Source organism: Dreissena polymorpha, chromosome 16, assembly GCF_020536995.1.
Source record: "Dreissena polymorpha isolate Duluth1 chromosome 16, UMN_Dpol_1.0, whole genome shotgun sequence".
Lineage (NCBI taxonomy): Eukaryota > Metazoa > Mollusca > Bivalvia > Myida > Dreissenidae > Dreissena > Dreissena polymorpha.
The window spans coordinates 49,936,919-49,958,464 of NC_068370.1; the positions used below are offsets into that span (position 1 = coordinate 49,936,919).

General features: G+C 37.1%; 1 protein-coding gene across 2 annotated transcripts in view; it reads left to right on the forward strand.

Moving 5' to 3' along the window:
• The window catches only part of LOC127862067 (uncharacterized), a 90,954-nt gene extending 71,700 nt beyond the window's left edge, over nucleotides 1–19,254 (forward strand). For both annotated transcript variants that reach the window (XM_052401014.1, XM_052401013.1), the window contains exons 7-10: nucleotides 1,259–1,310; nucleotides 2,261–2,359; nucleotides 4,499–4,579; nucleotides 8,084–19,254. In XM_052401014.1, the coding sequence (XP_052256974.1) occupies nucleotides 1,259–1,310; nucleotides 2,261–2,359; nucleotides 4,499–4,579; nucleotides 8,084–11,656 (3,805 nt within the window). In that variant the 3' untranslated portion in view covers nucleotides 11,657–19,254. The remainder of the gene's footprint in view (nucleotides 1–1,258; nucleotides 1,311–2,260; nucleotides 2,360–4,498; nucleotides 4,580–8,083) is intronic.
• Nucleotides 19,255–21,546: the final 2,292 nt, after the last annotated feature.

Consider the following 21,546-nt stretch of genomic DNA (forward strand, 5'->3'; position numbering starts at 1 on the left):
AGTCAAACAACTGACATAATATTTTTGGTTTAATATCGAAGTCATGACATTTTATCAACAATGTATTCATGGCTTTAAGGGCTTTACCAATCAAATGTTCTTGGTTTAATTTAAAACTTCCAGTATAATTTAGTACTGTGCCTAAATAATTAAAGTTATCAACAACTTCAATATCATTACCATTGTATGCCCATTTTTCATTTTGTTTTAAACCTCCTCTCTTCCGAAACACTATAATTTTCGTTTTAGCAGTGTTTACATTTAAACCCCAAGAATTGCAGTATAAATACAATCTATCTAAATGTGACTGGACTTCAGCAGGTGACTTGCCTACAATGGCCATGTCATCAGCAAATAATAGTAAAATCATCGTAATATCATCTTTACTCAAACCAGAGTTAATGTTGTCTTGTAGGTACAGTTCAAGATCTTCAACAAATAAAGAAAACAAAATCGGCGACATAACTTCACCTTGCCTCAGTCCAACCGCATAACTAAAATAATCGGAATACGATGAACATGATTTAACACGCGACTTAACATTTGCATACATATCCTTCACTATTCTAAGCAATTTACCTTGTATACCAGACTTGAACATTTTCAACCATAATGCATTGCGGTATATACTATCAAAACATTTTAACATATCGATATAACAATCAATAAATAATCAAAGAACACATTTATGGTTGTAAAAACGACTCCCAAACATCGCAAATTTGAGAAACTGATCACAGCGTAGAAAAGTAGTTCCCATTCAAACTGCACATTTGGTTTGATAGCTCACCTGAGCATGTTAATTGTTAGCATGTGTGATGGCTTTTTGTCCGTCGTACGACGTGCGTCTTCAACATTTATTGTCCAATCTTCACGAAGCCTGACAATTATAAAAACAATAAGCCTACACTTATTTTGCGGGGAATATCAATTCAACAAATTTGCTTGTTTCTAATGATATCTAGGCTGAGAAAATGGTAACCGTCCGTTTAAAACATGGCCGCCGGGGGGGGGGGGGGGCATTTTTCCTTATATGGCAATAGCAAAACCTTATTAACTATCTAGTTGATATTTTTGGCCGAGTTTGAAAATGTTTTTAGAAACATCTAAAAGTTGCTGAGAGCAGTAACTAAGTTCATTGAAGTCTCAGATTAGCGTCCGTGGGTCTCTGGCCCTTTTGTTGTTTGTTTATGTTATGGTTCGTGTATGTCGGTGTTTATGTGGATGGTATCATGTGTATGACGTATGTATGTTACAGCGGCACACCTCCACTGGCGGTCAGCGGCAAGTCGAGGCACCATAAGCTGGAGGTCAGTAACGCAGCATTAAGCGCCTAGTGTTCTGTATTAAAAGTAGTTTGTGAAGTATATTTGAGCCTCGCTCTTGTTAAACGGGGTTGAATGCATGAGCGTTAATTGTCGACCCAGACTAGGCTAATCAGGGACGACAATTTCCGCTACAATGGAATTTTTCGTTACATTAAAGTATTTTTTAAGCGAAAATATAGCGTAGGCGGTAAGTTTTGTCACTGATTAGCCTGTACGGACTGCGCAGGCTAATCTGCGGCGACACTTTACGCACTTGCATTAAGCACAGTTTGTCCAGAACTAGACTCATTACTGAAAAGTACATGTTTGTATATTTGTACATGAATAACATATTACGACGAATCACGTATTTCGATGATGCACTGTGATGGAATGTGATGAGTACGACGTCGACGGTATGTTTTAGAGTGTATATGCCTTTTTAGCTCACCTTTCGTGAAGTGACATGGTGAGCTTATGTGACCGTGTGATGTCCGGCGTCCGTTGTGCGTGCGTGTGTGCGTGTGTCCTTCAACAATTTGTTTGTGTAGACAGTAGAGGTCACAGTTTTCATCCAATCTTTATGAAAATTGGTCAGAATGTTTATCTTGATGAAATCTGGGTTGGGATTGTATTTGAGTCATCTGTTTGTTTAAACGGATAACGATGATGCTGATAAAGACATAACCGATCATGATCACGATGAACATGAACATAAAACACCGTCGATTTTGATACTAAATGTGAAATAACGATGGTTGTTAAACTGATGATTATAAAAAATTTGATGATGATGGTAATACGGATTGTTGTCGCGACGATGACGACGAGGATATTGCTGACCATAATGTTGAGGATGACGATACTGGTTATGATGATTGTGATGACGATCACGTTGAAGAAAACGAAAATGATCATGATGATGTCGCTGATGCTGATGTCAATTGTTTCAGGCCTCGGACCGGCGATACCTGCTATGTCCAGGAAAGTTCACGGTTGGACTTCTAAAGAAGTTCGTCAGAATGAAATTCAGCCTCTGTGATAGATATCAGGTAATGCTGTGCAAGCGTGTGTGAAATAGTACATTCAATTAAAGCGCTATCAATTTCAAACTTAGCTTCCCTAATACTTGACGTATAAAAATGTCAGCTAGGTTTCCACATTAACTGTATTTTTATGCTCCCCCAAAAATTTTTGGGGGAGCATATAGTCGCCACTTCGTCTTTCCGTGCGTGTGTCCGTCCGTACACAATTTTTGTCCGGGCTATTTCTCAGCAATGAATGACCGGAATTCATTAAACTTTATGGGAAGCTTCACTACCAAGAGGAGATGTGCATATCATCAGCCGGTTCTGGTCGGATGATTTTTCACAGAGTTATGGCCCTTTGAAATTTTCTATAAACTGTTCATATAGTGCAACTCTTGTCCCCCAACTACTGATTGGAATTCAATGACGCTGTATAGGAAGCTTAACTACCTAGAGGAGATGGCATGTTATTTGTGGGTTCTGGTTAGATGATTTATTAAGAGAGTTATGGCCCTTTGAAATTTTTAAGTTGCTAAACCATCCATCGTATTATTTTGTCCAAAGTTATGCCCCTCAAGACGTTTCCTTTAATCTGAATATATAGTGCAATAACAATTGTGACCAAAAACCTTGGGGGAGCATCACCCGTCTCCGACGGTTTCTTGTTTTATTTATATTTTGATTGATAGATATTTGCTTTAAGTTTTCTAAGATATATGTAACATCAATTTTTTTTCTCGTTGTCTTTAAATGTCTTTTAACGATTAATACATTTAAATGTTAAAATTAATATGCAAACGTTTAATTTTGAAACGACGTTAATCTATGCCAACAATTCATAATATTACCTTTATTTGTGTTTGTGGTTTTTTTTCATCAATGGCATAATATGCAACCAAATATTCATTGGTGACACTGTGGTAGAGTCAAATTATTATAGTTCTGTGAAGAAATTCATAGCTTATTTTCGAAAAAAAACGAGTATCATATGAGTTTTATTCGTTTCCCTTGATTAACGTTCCAAACGATGTCAGAAATATACCTTATATTTACCTGCAAAGTATAATACCCCCGACCACCTAATTATGCGTTATCTTTCTGCATAGCAACAGAGACGCGCACCTGCCGAGTTCTGTTTAAATCGCAAACATGTTTTATCGCCTTTGGAAGTGCTTAAAAGTGCAACCGACTGCAATACATTTTGCTGAAATGTTTATTGCAGTTTTAGTATCCATGTTTATTTCTGCTCTTATGAACGGAATCACTTTATCGTCGCTTCTTGGCCTAGAGATTTTGCAGTTGCGCGGGGTAAAATGTTCTATTTCCAGAATCGACTTAATGGTGTAATTATGAAACGTTTAGAGTAATTTTGTGGAATTTTAATCACTTCTTCGATCGGAATGTTTATCGAACCAACGTCAGAAGTCTTTGCGTCATTCGTAACATCTTTAAAATACGTATTGGTTCATTTAATGTTATGTACAAAATAACTATTGATCTGCATACTACAGCAACAAATGCAATGCAAATTTATTAGCTCGGCTGTTTTCGGAGAAAACCCGAGGTATTGTCATAGACAGCTCGTCTTCCGACGTCTGACGTCCGCCGTCCGCGTCGTGCTAAAACCTTAACATTGGCTCTAAAATCAAAGTGCTTCCACCTACAACTTTGAAACTTCATATGTACATGCACCTTGATGAGTTCTACACGCCACACCCATGTTGGGGTCAATAGGTGAAAGGTCAAGATCACTGTGACCTCTAAAAATTCAAAATAAAAAAATGACAAGCTTTCATTTATTGAAAACTGCACCCGCAGCCGAGCGTGGGCACCCGTTATGCGGTGCTCTTGTTTTCATCACAGTAAAGTGCTGATTTTACATTGAACTGGTGTTGACATCTTTCACTCATCGATCAAACTCGACGTATTAAATATGACGCTCAAAAACTGTACGACACTTTACGACCCTGCTCATTTGCGCCTCCATAACAACGCCACTATACCACCGTCTCTAGACAACTTGGCTCTTATCCTGTTTCTTTTGTTTTCGATTCTCCTTGTAGATCAATGAGTATTTACATGATGTTTTCGATTACATGAATTAAAGTTATTATCAGCTTGTTAAACATACATGTACATTGTACATACGTTTTTCTATTACAGATCGATTTTTTCCACACGGACGAAACACTACGCGACCACTTCACGCTGGTGGACATCGCCTACATCTACTCCTGGAGACGGGTAGGTGACGATAAACATCGCAGGCGTCATCATTCTAAGATGACGTCATTTTAGCTCACCTGAGCACAACGTGCTCATGGTGAGCCACCTGAGCACAACGTGCTCATGGTGAGCTTTTGTGATCGCCTTTTGTCCGTCGTGCGTTGTGCGTCCGTCGTAAACATTTGCCTTGTGAAAACTCTAGATGCCACATTTATTGTCCGATCTTCATGAAACTATGTCAGAACATTTGTCCCAATGATACCTCGACCGAGTTCGAAACTGGGTCATGCTGGGTCAAAAACTAGGTCATTAGGTCAAAAAAAAGAAAAAACCTTGTGAACACTGTTGAAGTCACATTTGATGCCCAATATTCATGTAACTTTGTCAAAATGCTTGTCTTAATGATTTGTTGGTTGAGTTCAAAAATGGTTTCGGTCCATTGAAAAACATGGCCAACAGGGGGCAGGGCAGTATTCCTTATATGGCTAGAGAGAAACATTGTGAACACTCTTGAAGTCACAATTTTTGCTCGATCATCATGAAACTTGGTCAAGACATTGGTTTCATTGATATCTTGGACGAGTTCGAAAATGGTCCAGATCGGTGAAAAAACATGGCCGTCAGGGGGCGGGGCAGTTTTCTCTATATATGTATATAGTGAAAACATGTGAGCAGTCTAGAAGACACATTTTTTGCCCAATCTTAATGAAATTTGGTCGGAACATTAGTTTCCTAGATATGACGGTTGAGTTCGAAAATGGTTGGAATCGGTAAAAAAAACATACGGTTGAGTTCGAAAATGGTTGGAATCGGTAAAAAAAACATGGCCGCCGGGGGGGGGGCTTTTTCCTTATATTTATATAGTAAAGGAGCTTGTGAACACTCTAGAAGTCACATGTTGTGCCTATGGTTATGTGGATATCTCGGACGATTTTGAAAATGGTCATGATCAGTGGAAAAACATGGCCGCCAGGGGATGGGGCAGTTTTCTCTATATGTATATAGTGAAAACATGTGAACAGTCTAGACGACACATTTTTCGCCCAATCTTTATCAAATTTGGTCAGAACATTTGTTTCCTGGATTCGACAGTTGAGTTCGAAAATGGTTCGGATCGGTAACAAAACATGGCCGCCAGGAGGGGGGGCTTTTTACTTATACAATGTATTTATATAGTATAAAAAGCTTGTGAACACTCTAGAAGTCACATTTTTGTCCAATCATCATGAAACTTGGTCAAAACATTGGTTTTATGGATATCTTGGTTGAGTTTGAAAATAGTCGTGTTCAGTGAAAAAAACATGGCCGCCGGGGGTTGGGGCAGTTTTATCTATATGTATATAAGAAAACATGTGAACAGTCTAGAAGACACATTTTTGCCCAATCTTCATGACATTTGGTCAGAAGATTTTTTTCCTGGATACGACGGTTGAGTTCAAAAATGGTTTTGATCCATCTAGTAACATGACCGCCTTGTGAACACTCTCAAAGTCACATTTAATGGCCAATCATCATGTAACTTTGTCCAAACATTGGTTTTATTGATATATTGGATGAGTTTGAAAATGGTCGTGATCAGTGGAAAAAACATGGCCGCCAGGGGATGGGGCAGTTTTCTCTATATGTATGTAAGAAGCATTTTCCTTATACATGTATATATATATTTTTATTTTTTTTTGATCTGGGTATGAAAAACATGGCCACCAGGGTGGGTGGGGTAATTTTCTATATAGGCCTATTGTAAATACTTTGGAACACCTTATTTTTAAAGTCAGTCTTCTCATACCAATAATTTGCAATATTTGCTGAAGAGTTTTAATCTTTGTTTCTTTCCATCTTAGTCTCTCAGGTGAGCGACCCAGGGCTCTTTAGGGTCTCTTGTTTCACTTCTAGATTTACCATGAAAGTGATATAATAACGCATAATCATTGCGCCTATGGTGAAGGCAAAGGCGCTGCAAGTAAACGGCATTTCATCGTTTTGAAGCTGTTTCCCCATTTGTTTTGCTATTTAGAAGCCAATAAAAAACGCTATTAACCATTGTTCGTGTTATGTACTTACTTGGCGAAAGATGGTTCTGTTCGGTTATTTTACTCAGCATTGCATATTTAGTAAAGTGTTTTATCAAAAGAAACAAAAACTGTCCTTCAAAAAAGTATTTAGTAATTTTCCCGGAGTATTGTTTCCTCGTATGTATACCTATATCAATGATGATTTATAGCCTTCACATTCTTAACAAATTGTACGCTTCAAATCATTTGAATGGTCTTATGCCGATATAATAAATGCACTAACGCGATCTGACGTAATATAATTATATTAACCACCGGTGCGGTTTATATTATGCCCTCAAACGGTCTAAGTATAACAGTGAAATGTCAGTCACAATAAATTACATGAAACCGATTCATACATTCACACGAATGCTCGTTTTAGCGCGGTGTTAATTTTTTCTTGGTGGATCTTGAAATAGTCAAGGTATTATATTGGTCTCGTTAGGGGAGATGTTGTTGAAGTTTTTTCAGTCGTCCTGATAGCTAAGTGTTCATGGTTCGAGTCCCAGGCTGGGCGCATATTTTTGCCCTATTACAAATCATCTAACCCATTTATGCCTAGTGGACTCTCCCATCCTTCTAAGTTGGATCAATTTATTTCCAAAATTAGGGATGTCTAGTATATTTATTTCTATATTTAGAATATTTTTTACAGAAATTCCTTTAAGCAAACAGTGCAGACCTTGGTGAGACGCCGCATCATGCGGCGTCTCATCTGGGTCTACGCTGTTTGCCAAGGCCTTTTTTTCTAGACGCTAGGCATAAATGGGCTAAGCTGGGAACAACTCGCTTATCTAGAAGTCCATAACACCTGAATATCGCTAGTCTGTGGCTCTATTTTGCTTTTACGGTATTTTTTGGCCAATTTGTTTTTTATAGACCAATATTCTATAGTCTAATATTTATGTTCAGTAATTTCATCTGCTCATATCCCTGTTGATTATCTCGTGGATTAAAGCGGGACTGCTGTGAATGGCTGAGATTGAAATGCCCGATAAGCTGGCTGAGCGTATAGGATGTATTTTATTTCAAAGAAAACTCAGACGTTTAAATCAGCGACTATTTATCATATCGCGGCGCGCGAACACATAAACCTCATAAAACTCTCATAAATTGTTGTACAGGCGTTTTTTAAGTTAATAATATTGCATCTGCACTGAGAGTAGTTTATATTCACTACGCGCCACATCATGGTTGAAGAGCTGAAAGGCATGATTTTACAATTAATGAATGTGGAAATGCTAGAGCGTTTAAATATCACTGATAGAACATACCCCTTTTAAGTTGATCTCGATATGTTTATATAAAGCGTATAACACTCTAAAATGTTACACGTTTTTCGAGTGAATGACTCAATCTGATTTTGAAAAAAGAACACAATTAACTTCATGAAGCATAACATAATTGTCATGCCATTGAGGAATGCTAATACTTTTATTAAAATTATATTATTTTGTGTTTATTTCAGAAAGGGCCGTTGCGTCTCTTCTACTCGGTATTCACCAACCCTGCCAAGCGGTTCAAAGCGGACGACGAGATTCCTGCAGTCCTGGAAACGGATGACGTCATCAATGACATCACAAACACTTCTGATCTCAAAACTGAAACGAGTGGGTACATTACCGATGATGACAAACTGCACAGTGACCTCGATAAATCTGCTTCGCTAGAATCTGACGAGAGTAAGGTGGATTCCGTTTTAGAGGGAGACGGATTAGACATTGATAATGAAGAATTAGAGAAAGATAAAGACACTGAAACGAGTGTTGCGAAGGCTGGCAAGCCTGATCAGTGTGAAAGTGAAACTGAACACGACCGAAAAAAGGTTTCGGATAAACGTGATCAAGAGAAAGCGAGTATTGGGGATCCGATACTTGTGTCAAAGCCGGAATCGAGTAACTTTAAAAATGAAAGGACTTGCAGCGTAAATGTAAACAATACCAGTCAGCAAAAGAATTCTAGTCATTTGTGCCATGATGATAAGCAGAAAGATGTAGTGAAGCATGGTTCTAATCGTTTGAGTGTAGACAAGTGTGACACAGTATTGGCCTCTACGGGGGTGGGACAAAGCAGTGATTCTAATAGCGATTGTGCAAGGAAAGATTCGAAAGTTAAAAAAGCTAATGAAAAACACAGTAGTGAGACAGAAATTGATTGCGGTACAAACAAACACACAGTTCATAAGTTCACTGAGAACGACCAAGAGACTCATAATAAGGTTGAGACTTCAACTAACACGGTGCCATGTAGTAATGAATGTGCTCGTAACAACCAGTTTGACAGACGGGTGTTAGTGCATAAAGAAAAACGTTCAAAGTCGTGCTTTACAGATGATGATATTTCAGAGCCCGTCGTTTCATCGACCCAAAACACACAAGGTTGTCAAACAGAATCGCACGAAAACAATGATAGTGAACACGAGAAATTAGACATTCCAGACTCGAATAAGGAGTACTGCAAAGGTGGGCTATCTCCAGGTCAAAGACTTACCGCTGATGTGTCTTGTGAAACTGATAACTTCATAGTTGACCGACAACAGCAAAAGGACAATGTGAAACATGAGAAAGAAAAACATATCAAGGTTTCTGTGTCGACGTACACTGAATCTGAAAGTGCAGACAAAAAATTGAAATTTGTTGATTCGGCCACGGATGTTTATGACTTTCCTAAGTCAGACATAGAAAATGAAGATTTGGTAACATTGAGTGCTCATCGGTTGTCGAACTTGTCATATGACAGTAGTAAACGAACGCAGCTTTCAGTGGACTGTTCGGTGTCCTTAGATGACATACAATCTTCCAGCAGCAAGCGAAAATATAATGATTTAGATGAAGCTAATGCGGACTCAAAACCAAAAATATCAGACGTTAAAATCCCAAAGCGAAGCATCAGTTACTCAGGACAGTTGACACCAAAAACTGCGTATCTAGCACAGCCTTTATCCCCAACAAAAATAACACTTAAATTTGCTCCGCGTCCAAAATCGCCCACCAAAATACCGTGCCCTAAATCTCCGTCTAGATCAGAAACTACAGGGTTTCAGTCAAAGTACCAGTCGTTCGTTATGGATTTACCTGAAAAGACTTATAGGTTTGAGGATGATGAAAAACCTATCGAAAAAAATTCGTGTTCAAAATCGTTCAAATATTCTTCGAAATGTGCCTCACTATCAGATTCTTCTGATAACTCTTACTCACAATCTAGCTCCTCCAAAAGGTCTTTTAAAACAAACAGACCACGCGGAAGGCCACCAAAAAGCAAACTTAATGACGAACACGAGGAAATTCTGGCCAAGGACAAGAAAATAAAGTCTAGAAGCCATTCACCAAAACAGCAGCATTCCACTATAGATGGCGTCTCGCAGTTGTTTAAAACCAAATCAGTGTCTTCATCAGGCGATTTGCCAAAGTGTTCAAACACATACTCCTGGATACACCGATTAAGTGACACAAAAAGTGCAGCGTCGTCGCCCGATTCAAAAGTTGTGATAAAATCAAAATTGCCAAACACCAAGGAGTCGCCACCTCCAGATTTGCGAATTCCAAAGCAACTCCTGTGCTTCACAAATGGACAATACACTTTGACCACAGTCAGTAACACATTGAGCACAAAACAAAGCAGCCCAATGTCTCCTCCGCCTAGGACTGTGTTTACATCGGATTGGAAAGGCAAAAGTAAAGAAATCAACAAAAACGCATCAGCAATTGACAGCAAATGTGGTAAGGAAACAAAAACAGACAAAGTGAACATAATTCGGAGAGAAAACAAAACGCAATTGAATAATAACGGTAAAGTCTTAATGAAAGTAAAGGATATTAAAAAGGAAAAAGCGGACGATCCGCGTGCAAAATGCAAACGACTAAATACTGGTTATGAAAACAATCAGCAAAAGATTGCTAGCGCGAAAGTTAAGCCTAAAGTGGACATGAAAGTTAAGAAGGATGCTTACGATAACAAAACTTTAAATCAATCCAAATCTGCTTCCCAAAATAACTTAACAGGCTCAATGACATCATTACTGCAAACACCAACTTGTTCGCAATCGTCACCCATACCATCGTGCATTTCAACAACAAGGAGCCACCCAGCGCAAACAATTTGTGTACCTTCATCAAAAGCAGCAGCAACAATTTCCAAAGGAACAAAACTGACAGCGGCCAGTTCAAAACCCATCGACTCACCACATCCACTGCCAGCATCATCTTCATCTCTGGAGACAGAACCATCAGCGTCATCTTCAGCGTCAATCTCCCGTTCGGAATCAAAGTCCAACACAACTACTGCCCCAATGGAATCTACCGCTTCAACACTGCCTGAGTACCGCCACCAAAGCCCGTTCTTCACATCGCTCAGTGGAGCTAAACTCAGTTCACAGCAGCATCGGACGCCCACTCATCTGAACGTGCCCAATCTGGCCAACCATTTTTCGGGTGCTCACAGCTTGTATTCCTCCAGTCGTTTTCATGAGCGTCTTGCCATACCGAACTATAGGTTTTCAATGAATCCAAAAACTGCCAGCTCAATGGCTTCAAAGCTTGAGGAAGCTCGTGCGCTCGAAGCAATAGGCTCACATTATAACTTCATGGCGCATTTTGCCGACCCATATTATGGTTTCATGAATAGCCACTTGGTTTCTTTGCTTCCACCTCCGCCGCATTTGGCTTCGTCCGTTTATCAAAGTTCTACAAATTCTTTAACCTTCTCAGAACATTCAGCAAAAGGTTCTTCCTCGTCTCCCGCGCAGAATTCTAACAGGGCCTCGCCTAAATCCTTTCCGACGAACGGCAAAGTAAAAGAAAAGAGTCTTGACAAGGTTATTACGGCCATAACAGAAATGCGAACGAAAAAGGAGACGCAAGAACAGTTAACAGGGATGGATCTAAGTACGAAAGGTTCAAAGAAAGACAACAATGCAGACACCAACGGTGATGATGGTGAAAAGGCTGCTTTACCGACCGTTTGTACTGATATTAAAGACAGTGAAAGTTCAACGGACGCCAAAATTACGCATGTAGGAAATGGTGAAAACTGTAAAGACTAGCATTGGGCATTTATGATACCCATACCTGTGCGAAAACATCGTTCTATCTATGATTATATATCGGTAATGCCAGTGCAAACCAATACCATGATACCATGATTTCGAAAGAAATATTTAGCTTTGTTGGGAAGGAAATTAATGAAAATGGTGATAGTTCTGGAATCGGTGTATCTTAGTGATTTTGGAAAAAAAAATGAAGAAATATTACCATACTAGTATATTTTTCAAGCATGTGAAACTGATTTCATGTGGCTTGTACAAGTAATTATCCCTTACCGGTAGCGTGTTTTCATGAGATTTGATGCGTGTATCGGTGTTTAATCTAGGGGAGCTTAAAATGTGTTCGCTGCAGCAAGAACGCTAGGCGGATGTACAGCAGACCTGGTGCAATCTTTTTTAACGTATCTTTAAATAGAATTGACCGAAGTTGCATATTATGTGAATGACGAGTTTGTGTGATTGATTGAACACATTTTAAAAAAAGATTCAAGTATGTGATCTATTAAGTAATTTTTGTGTGGACTATATTCCTCATAAATCGCACGAAACCCGGCAAGCTGGATGATATGTGTAAAGTTATCGGTGATTTATGTACTTTGTTCAAATGGTATAAAGTAAAAAATATAGTGTCGCATAATGTCAATTGGATTAAATTTCACTCAGTGTTTTGATGTGTCTTTGGAATAGGATTGTTCCTTGCGTGATGAGATGTTTGTTCAAACGACATTCATTACATAAAGAGTACGGCTTTACTGCATTTTTCACCGATCTATATGGCTTAAGATGAAATGCCTAGTTATAGTTGTTGTTAGTTGTGATAAATTTAATACATTGTGCTTATTGTAGTTAAGTGTAGTTTTTCAGATCAGAAAATCGCAAATCATGCCAATTGTATCATCCCATGCGCTTTTGTTCCATTATAACATATTAATGTAATGGTTAAATATTTAAAAATCGATTATGTGTAGCTCCACTGGCCAGAGGCCAGCGGGGCTTATGTCATGGTCCTGTGTTCGTCGTGCTTGCGTCCGTGCGTGCATCCGTGCGTTAACTTTTTCTTTATTCATCTTCTCCTAAACTACTGGTCCAATTCTGATGAAATTTCTCAGGAATGTTCCTGGGGTGAACCTCTTTCAAGTTTGTTCAAATAATAATTATGCCCCTGGGGTCAAATTTGACCCTGCCCCGGGGGAAAATTTGCTTTATATAAGGCCTATTTTGTGAAAACTTTAAAAATCTTATCGTCCATAACCATTGGGCCTAGGGCTACCAAATTTGGTACGTAGTGACATCTTATAGTCCTCTACCAAGTTTCTTCAAATTATGCCCCTGGTGTCAAATTTGACCCTGCCCTGGGGGTCACAAAATTGAACATATGCTTAAATTAGGCCTATTTTGTGCAAACTTTAAAAATCTTGTTGTCCACATCCGTATGGCACAGGGCTACCAAATTTGGTATGTAGTGACATCTAATAGTCATCTGCCAAGTTTGTTCAAATTAAGCCCCTGGGATCAAATTTGACCGTTCCCCAGGGGTCACAAAATTGAACATATGCTTATATTCGGCCTATTTTGTGCAAACTTTAAAAATCTTTCTGTCCATAACCATTGGGCCTATTTCTACCGAATTCGGTATGTAGTGACATCTAATAGTTCTCTACTTAGTTTGTTCAAATTATGCCCCTGGGGACAAATTTGACCCTGCCCCGGGGGTCATAAAAAATGAACATATGCTTAAATAATGCATATTTTGTGCAAACTTTAGAAATCTTCTTGTTCATAATTATAGGGCCTAGGGCTACTAAACTTGGTATGTAGTGACATCTAATAGTCCTCTGCCAAGTTTGTTCAAATTATTCCCCTGGGCTCAAATTTGACCCTGCCCCGGGGGTCACAAAACTGATTGATTTTTACCAGGGGAGATTACTGTGGCTGGGACCAACAACAACAACAACATCTTGTAAACATGAGATAAAACCCTGTCATTTAGTGCCATTTAAGATCAGATGGTGACTGCTTACAAAGCAATTGAAGTAAGAACATGTGTTATGCATGTTTTTCTTATAAACTGAAAACAGTCGGGTTTTATTTAAATATGTCGAAAGTGACCATATATCCGGATAACAATATTTCGGATGACATGTTAATTTCATGTCTTTTTTGTAGTGTTTAAACCAGTTTAATAATATCTGATTGATTTTAAAAACACTACTTCCGTGAACATAATTATTTCAAGAAAAGTCAATGTATGATACTGCATGGTAAACTCAAACTTTGTATCCAAGAGAAGGTGTTGAAATTAATGAAGTGCAATGTTCTTAACTATCGTATAGGCTGCTTTTTAATTACTAATGATTCATTGTTCCATTTGTGAATCGTGACTCATGAATTGTCGATATGATTGTCAATTGCTCAACGATCCATATATATTTCTGACCATTTTAAGTTATGAATTGATCTTAGAAGTCAAATGTATTACTTAATTAAATACATTTATAAATATAAAGAAATAATCTTTAGATTATCATAATATTCTCAGGCCTGTTGGTCTTAGGGATGTGTGGGTTGTTAATTATATTTTGAGATGATTCTTTACAATAAAAAGATGGTACTATTGTATTTGTGATAAATGTGTGAAAGGCTCTAAGAAGGAACCAGAGATTATTAACCCTTTACCAAACACTAACAGGATTTTACGGGTTTGTAGCTAAGCAATTTCTCCTTTTATCACAATTATTTCTACCCTACCTGATCATTTCCTTCATAGTCCATTACAATTTAATTGTCATCTGCAACCTCTGTCAAATTGGGACAGTCCAAAATGTGTCGTTTGGTAAAGGGTTAAGGCATTTTGATTCCTATGGGTCTTGTGAATCTGTTTCAAATCAAATGCGTAGATTTGATTTTCAGCATCTAAAAATATGTGAAATAGAAAGAACAACAATATCTCTTAGAGAGATAAATGTACCTACGTTATAAGCAAAGGACCTGTGCGACAATTCCCGGGCTTTTTAGTCTGTTTAGTTAACACCGTAGTAACGTTTTCCATATATAAAAATGCTCACCCTTCCAACTTTAAGCGCCCAGTGGGACGAGGGATAGAAAGAGAAAGTACATGCTTGAGTACATTTCAACCCATGCGTATTGCACGTTTTTTTCGCATAAAAAACAGTGGAGCGATACAGGGTCGTCATGGCCCTCTTGTTTATGGTAACATTTGGGGTGTAAACAGATTTCGAATTCGTAAATCGACTATGATTTGCAAATGATGTCCACGTATATATGTAAAATTATAAATCAAATACGCCATACTTGTTTAAGGATCTTTGATGAACAGTAGTTTTTTGTTCTAGTAACTCCAGATCACATCTGACTAGAAACTGTTTATTAAATCTCAAAATTAAGAGTATGTTTTGCGCTTTTACCAAAATTATCTGAACAAATATCTGTTTTAAAACTGTCACATGACCATGTTATAAATTCTGAAACTTACATTTATCTTTGTTTAATAGTTTTTGTTGCATGTAATATGAATTTTATTACGGTTGTTGAACATTTTGGACTGTGTAATTTATTACTGTTGTGTTCACATAGATATAATTCAGTATTCACCTGGTATATGTTAGTTTCGTGTGGAAGTTGAGTGGTGCATGTAATTCATAATGTTAATATGTAAAAGTCATCATTTCTAACATGAATTCATCTTAAATTCCATATATTATATCAAGCTCGTGTCGTTTTTGACAACTTTACACTAACAGTAATTACATCGTATGTATTTAAGTTTGGTAGTATGTAAAAAAAATCACGTGCTGAATTGTGCTTTTCAGCAAGATTTTGACAATGGCATTTATTATAAAAATAGGGCCGAGTTATTATGGGATTATTGTGGTATTGCCTATTATATTAGTTCTCTGTACATTTCATGCCTGTATAGGCTTTGTCTACTATCACATTTGTTTATAGAGGATATTTTCCCCTTATGAATAAGAATCTCTGTGCAGTTTTCAAATGTTTTCACAGTATTCAATATCATAACTTCTAACTGTTTTACGTTTTTCATCAACCGGTAAATACATTGGAGAAAAACCTGTTCAAACTTCAGTGCTGACTTCGCAGTGCGTCGTATTATGCGAATTAACTTTAATTTGTCAAGGTCCTATTTATTGTTTGAAACAAGAACTATTATGACTGTCAGAAAGCTAAAATCTACTTTCAAACAGATTAGACAAGATTAAAAAAAGAAAAAGAAAATGTATCTAAATCAGTTCAAAAATAATTATAGAATCATCACCGATTATACGTTTAATCGATTCAGGCGAATTACCCAAATAGTTAACAAGACCTCAATTATTTCCTGAACTAGTGCGCATATTATTTTAATGTTCAAAGTCTCCCGCCAATACATTTTTTTAACTGTGTGTATTTTTTAGTTTATGATCTGTTCATTTGAATAGGGAAATGAGATAATGTGAATGTAATAATGTTTATAAACAATGTTTTGGTCGGTGGTGGTTTATGCGGTTATGCGGTTAGTTTAAGGTTTTATTTTATCTGGATTGCGGTTTGGTTTCGCGACCACAAGTCATATACTAGTACTTAATCTACCCATGGCTCGTTACACAGTCCATCAATATGTATCGACAGTCGACTTGCCACACAATTTGAGAATAATTGCCTTTTAACTAAGACTGTATAAATATGCGTACATTTTCTTGTTGCTTTTACTAATCAAGTCAATTTTATTTGGATAGTGATATTAAACAACGCAAAAAATAAACAAAGAAATTCAACGTAACGGTATTGTTAGGGCATTTTGGTTGTAAGAAAGGTACCAATGGGATGTCGATTATTTCAGATTCGGATAAAGGCGAATGCATGGTACATGATTTGAAAATCACATAAACGTGCTTTCTGTTAACTTATTTATTTTTTTTAAAGATAGACTTCTACAAAAATGGTAAGCACAACCAGCATCTGTATTTGCGTGTATTTGTTGTAATGTTTTTAAAAATAAATATATAGTTGACCTACATTTGACATTTGGTGCTTGCCCAATGCTCGCCCTTTTAAACCAGATGAGCTAATCGGGCTCATTTACACACATGCTGGTGGGACTTTTTTGGCATTGATGGGATAGTAATTTCCTAAGAAAAGTAAACATTAAGCCATAAATTACACTATGTAAACTAACACTGAAAACCCCATGAAAGGCAGGTGAGGTCAATAACTGGTGAAATTTAAAGGGCAACGTTCGAGCAATACTCTGTTAATATAAATAAACACAATTTTTGCAAATGTCTTTCAAAAACAACCCACCATTTCAGTATTTTAAAGTCAGACAAGTTGGCTTTTAAACATTACTGATTGCAGTACGTTATATATTGTGAAAGTATACAGCCATCAGATTTGACTTTGGTGGTTTAACATACGTTGATTATTATTTATTTATATTTTATAAATACTAAAAGTCTAAATACTATTGAATGACCGTTTTGAGAGCTTAAACTACATTTAACGTGCCCATAATTATTCTTTCCTAGTTTTGTGTCACGTGTGTATGTTTTTTGTCAGTGAATGCTTTCATATAAGCCAGCGATTTATATCAGATGAAAATATTTCTCATTTTGGTAACAAACAAATTAATTCATCAAATAGTTTGTATTCAAATGAGAATTTAAATTCTGTTGAACACGAGTGACTCAATACATTTACAGCCTGTCTTAAATTTCAATGGTAAGATTTCAAAGCTTTTTCATAGCCGGTCTATCGGTCATTGTTTTTCATAGCCGGTCTATAGGTCATTGTTTTTCATAGCCGGTCAATCGGTCATTGTTTTGCAACAGTAATGATAAGCACGTTTTTCAGAAAATTCCAAAATACGAAAACCAACTGAAAAGTGAAATCTTAATTTGTCAGAAAATGCGTTAGCAATTCAATCGGCGATTATGATAGTGCAATGTATCAACGTTACAAGTTGTGCTTCAAATGTACATAGTCATTATTTATACATGTATATATTAATTTCCAAGTTTTGTTAAGAAATCAGGCCTTTGTGACAACTGCTTATACTTTAATAAAAGCTGGTTTTATTGTTGATCTGATTTTTGCTAATATGAACTTGTTTTTTGTTACTCCATTAATCGGAAAAAGCTTTAAAATCTTTATATTGTTTACGTTAAATGGCAGACCTATTGAACATAACAACAATGTGTGTGGTCCTTTTCAAGACATAACAAGAAATCACAAACGTAATAATATGCCTGGAATAACAGTCGTGATTATAGATACCTATGTTATTCTAGACCGAAAGAAAATGAAAGTTGGGGGATTTTGTTCATGATGTATTTAAATTAGTTCGATTGAACTACATACAAACTTAATGTCAATTTGATGTTTACAGATGACTTCATGTTTCATTTTTTCTCTAATGCCTTTATGAACTTAATTCATAATTTAAATTCACTGCAAGCTTCAACTTATTCCTATGGCTCGGAATTATCAGATACAAATACATCATACAAACCACACCGCCAACGGAACAATACGAATGACGAAATAACAATTTAAAGATGCTTCAATAACTGCTTTTGTACATGGTCATTAAATTTAATGTCAGATTAGAATAATGTTTTATGTTCAGCAATACAAAATTTACTTGATGCTCCTATATCCCATACCAAGCCTACAGTTATCGGTATGGTTCTTACAAATATATTTGCTGTTTTTGCGAAATGCTTTACACTTCAATACTAAATGTTCACTGCCATGTTCTTTGATGATCACGCTGTCACGTATGGAAGAATGGTAGAGTTTCGCTTAAGAATGTTTGAATGGTGTTTTCACCTGCTTGTTTGGTTGATTTCCCATCGTGTATAGTAGAATTTACATGTTTTGTTTCATGTTTCTGATGTTTAACTATGAATATTATTATGTTATCATGATTATAGTGTTGCGGAAACTGCGCACTTGAAAATGGCGGTTGGTGTTTCATATGCTTTCACGTGTCATGAACGGGAACTGTTGTTATTTTGTTGGGATCATTAACAGATGTTCATTGCTATTTATAAAATGCAAGATTGGTCTTTTAATATCCACTATTAAGTAACTTTATATGTCTTAAAAATTTAATCCCAATATGAGAATTGTTTGAAGTTCAGCTAGATATTTCAATTACTTACATAAAAAACGCAGCAAATGTACAATTCATTTTCAACATACTAAAGACATACTTGTAACTTAGCGTTTTATTTATCACAAGAATACTACAATTCTTGAAATAATCTGGAACGTGAATTAAGTATAACCACAGTGGCAGTAAAATTATTTTTATCCGTGTTCGAAACTCGTATGTGCCCTGTCAAGCGTATTTTTTTCATTCTTTCTAGCATTTGCCAGACTCGTCAAAAAAAATTCTTACATCGTCTTTAAGTGTCCCTGCCTACGCCATTTTTATGTTCACAGTTTCTGGATATTGCATATTTTTCATCGTTTTGTTCCATGAAAACGTTGTTTTGTTATGTGTGTGCTAAGTATTCTATACAAATCCTTACAACAACAAAGACTTAAGGAGACAAATAAAAAATGAGTAAGAAATGGCCTGATTGTTCTTAAATGTTTTATGGCGGTACAAAGTGTATTGGTTGCTTTTCTCATGTAAAAGATCACCCACCCACCCCTCTGTAACACGAGAAAGACTCTACAGAGGAATTGACTAAGATCAAACTTTAAAAAGAAATGGTTTATACCCGTGAACGTTCAGTTTTGCAATTTTCCACCGGACGTGGTTGTTTAAAAGACTCAAGACTTAGTATTAAAAAGCTATACACTTTAAAGGGGCAGTCAACCAGATTGACGAAGTTCCGAAATACCGTCATTAAATGCTTTATATTGTTAAATTTAAACGTTGGATCTAACAATATCCAGTAAAAAAATCAAGGACAAAATGGAAAAAAGAGAAAAAAGTAACCCTGAATAGGGCTCGAACCACTGACCCCTGGAGTCCTGGAGTAAAAAGTATCCCTTGTAGTCCACTCGGCCATCCGTGCTCATACAATGAGCGTTGTATTTTATACTTTATATGAGCAATCCTCGTAGTTTCACAAAATATAGCGACAACAACAGCACTCACTAAATTACCTGGTAGACATACTCAGTAAAATTGTATTACCAAATATACTGAAAAAATGAAAACTTAACAACATTTTTCAAGTAATGTAATATACCAGTCGTGATATTTTAATCAATATAAACTAATAATTGTAAAAAAAATACGGTATTTTAGAACTTTTCTTTTTTTCATGATATATAGCAATCGGGTTGACGGCCCCTTTAACATACTCATCCGAATATGTGAGCCTCTGGTTCGGTGCAGTTTTTCCCCTGTGTGGCGAGAAGTTATCTTCCTCTCCCATCCTTTGCCCTTTCCCAAACCTGTTGAATAATATTGAATGAAATATCGGTTATAATTTATATATAATATTATATTTATTATAAATTGAAATATAAAGGACAAACGACTGGCTTTCAGACAAGCGGTGGTGCGGATCCGAATAATAACAGTTCTAAACTCTAAACAAATTGAAAGAAAAACAAACGCGATTAGAAACGAATGAAATCACCCCGCGTTCAAACAGACCCATCATCAATAAGAAATATCAAATTGATATATCGCATTCAAATGAACACCCGAAATTGCGGGTAAAGCTATCGGGCGCAGCGAAGCAGCAGCAACAAAAAGCCAATGTTTTCCTAAACCATACAAGTTATTGACTTCCGATGTCTCGTATTTACATAAAAATCTCATTTGTCACGGCTAGAACATACTCAAAGTAAATGGAAATCGGAGCAGGGCCATTGTAACGTGGTCTCCTCGAGAAATCTAATTTCTGGGTTAGTATTTCAGTATTTCAGTGTTTGGTATTGAACATCGTGGGAACGCCGGCCTATGGCCTTGTCATCGGTGTTTGCCAATTTGTCAGACTCTCGTCGGGAAATAGCTTCGTTGTCCTGGTTATTGTGGACGTTAAATCAATCGCGTCCCTTAATCCCCCTGTTGCGCTGACTCCAGTGCCTATTACCCATGGCCATTTAGCTGGAATGACATTTGGTAAACATGGGTCGCGCTCTGCTAAAACCGGCCTAAATGCACGTGAATAAAGTGCCGTAAGAGCTAACCCTTTTAGCGCTAGAACCGAATTGTAAATGCCTTGCAAACAGTTTGAATCCAAACTGTTTGCTATTCTGATAGTGGTCTTTGAAAAAAAGTGAAGAAAATTATGATTTTAGAAATTCTGCAGACACCAATTTAGCAGACGACAAATATCCCAGCATGCAAAGGGCAAAGCATGTGGGTATACATGGACGACACTTTCCGATTTCATGGAATTTTTCGTTTTAAGGAAGTGATTTCTAAACGAAAATCCAGTCTGGGCGTAAACTGTTGTCCCCGACTAGCCTGTGCTGACTGCACCGGCTTATCTGGGGCGACACTTTCAACACATGCATTTAGCCCGGTATAAGCAGAGCGCGGCTTAAATGTTTGTTGAAACCGACCCTCCGCAACTACAAAATAAATCTGATGTGCTTCTAAATGAAATCGTTATAGTTGTTGCTACTTGAGTCGCGTGAAAACTTTGAGAAAACCGGGCTTCATGCATGTGCGTAAAGTGTCGTCCCAGATTAGCCTGTGCAATCCGCACAGGCTAATCTGGGACGACACTCCGCTTTTATGACATTTTTCGTTTAAATGAAGTACATGTACCTACTTAGCAAAAATCCAATTTCGGTGGAAAGTGTCGTCCCTGATTAGCCTGTGCGGACTGCACAGGCTAATCTGGGACGACACTTTACGCTCATGCAGTATGCCCAGTTTTCTCAGAACGCGACTC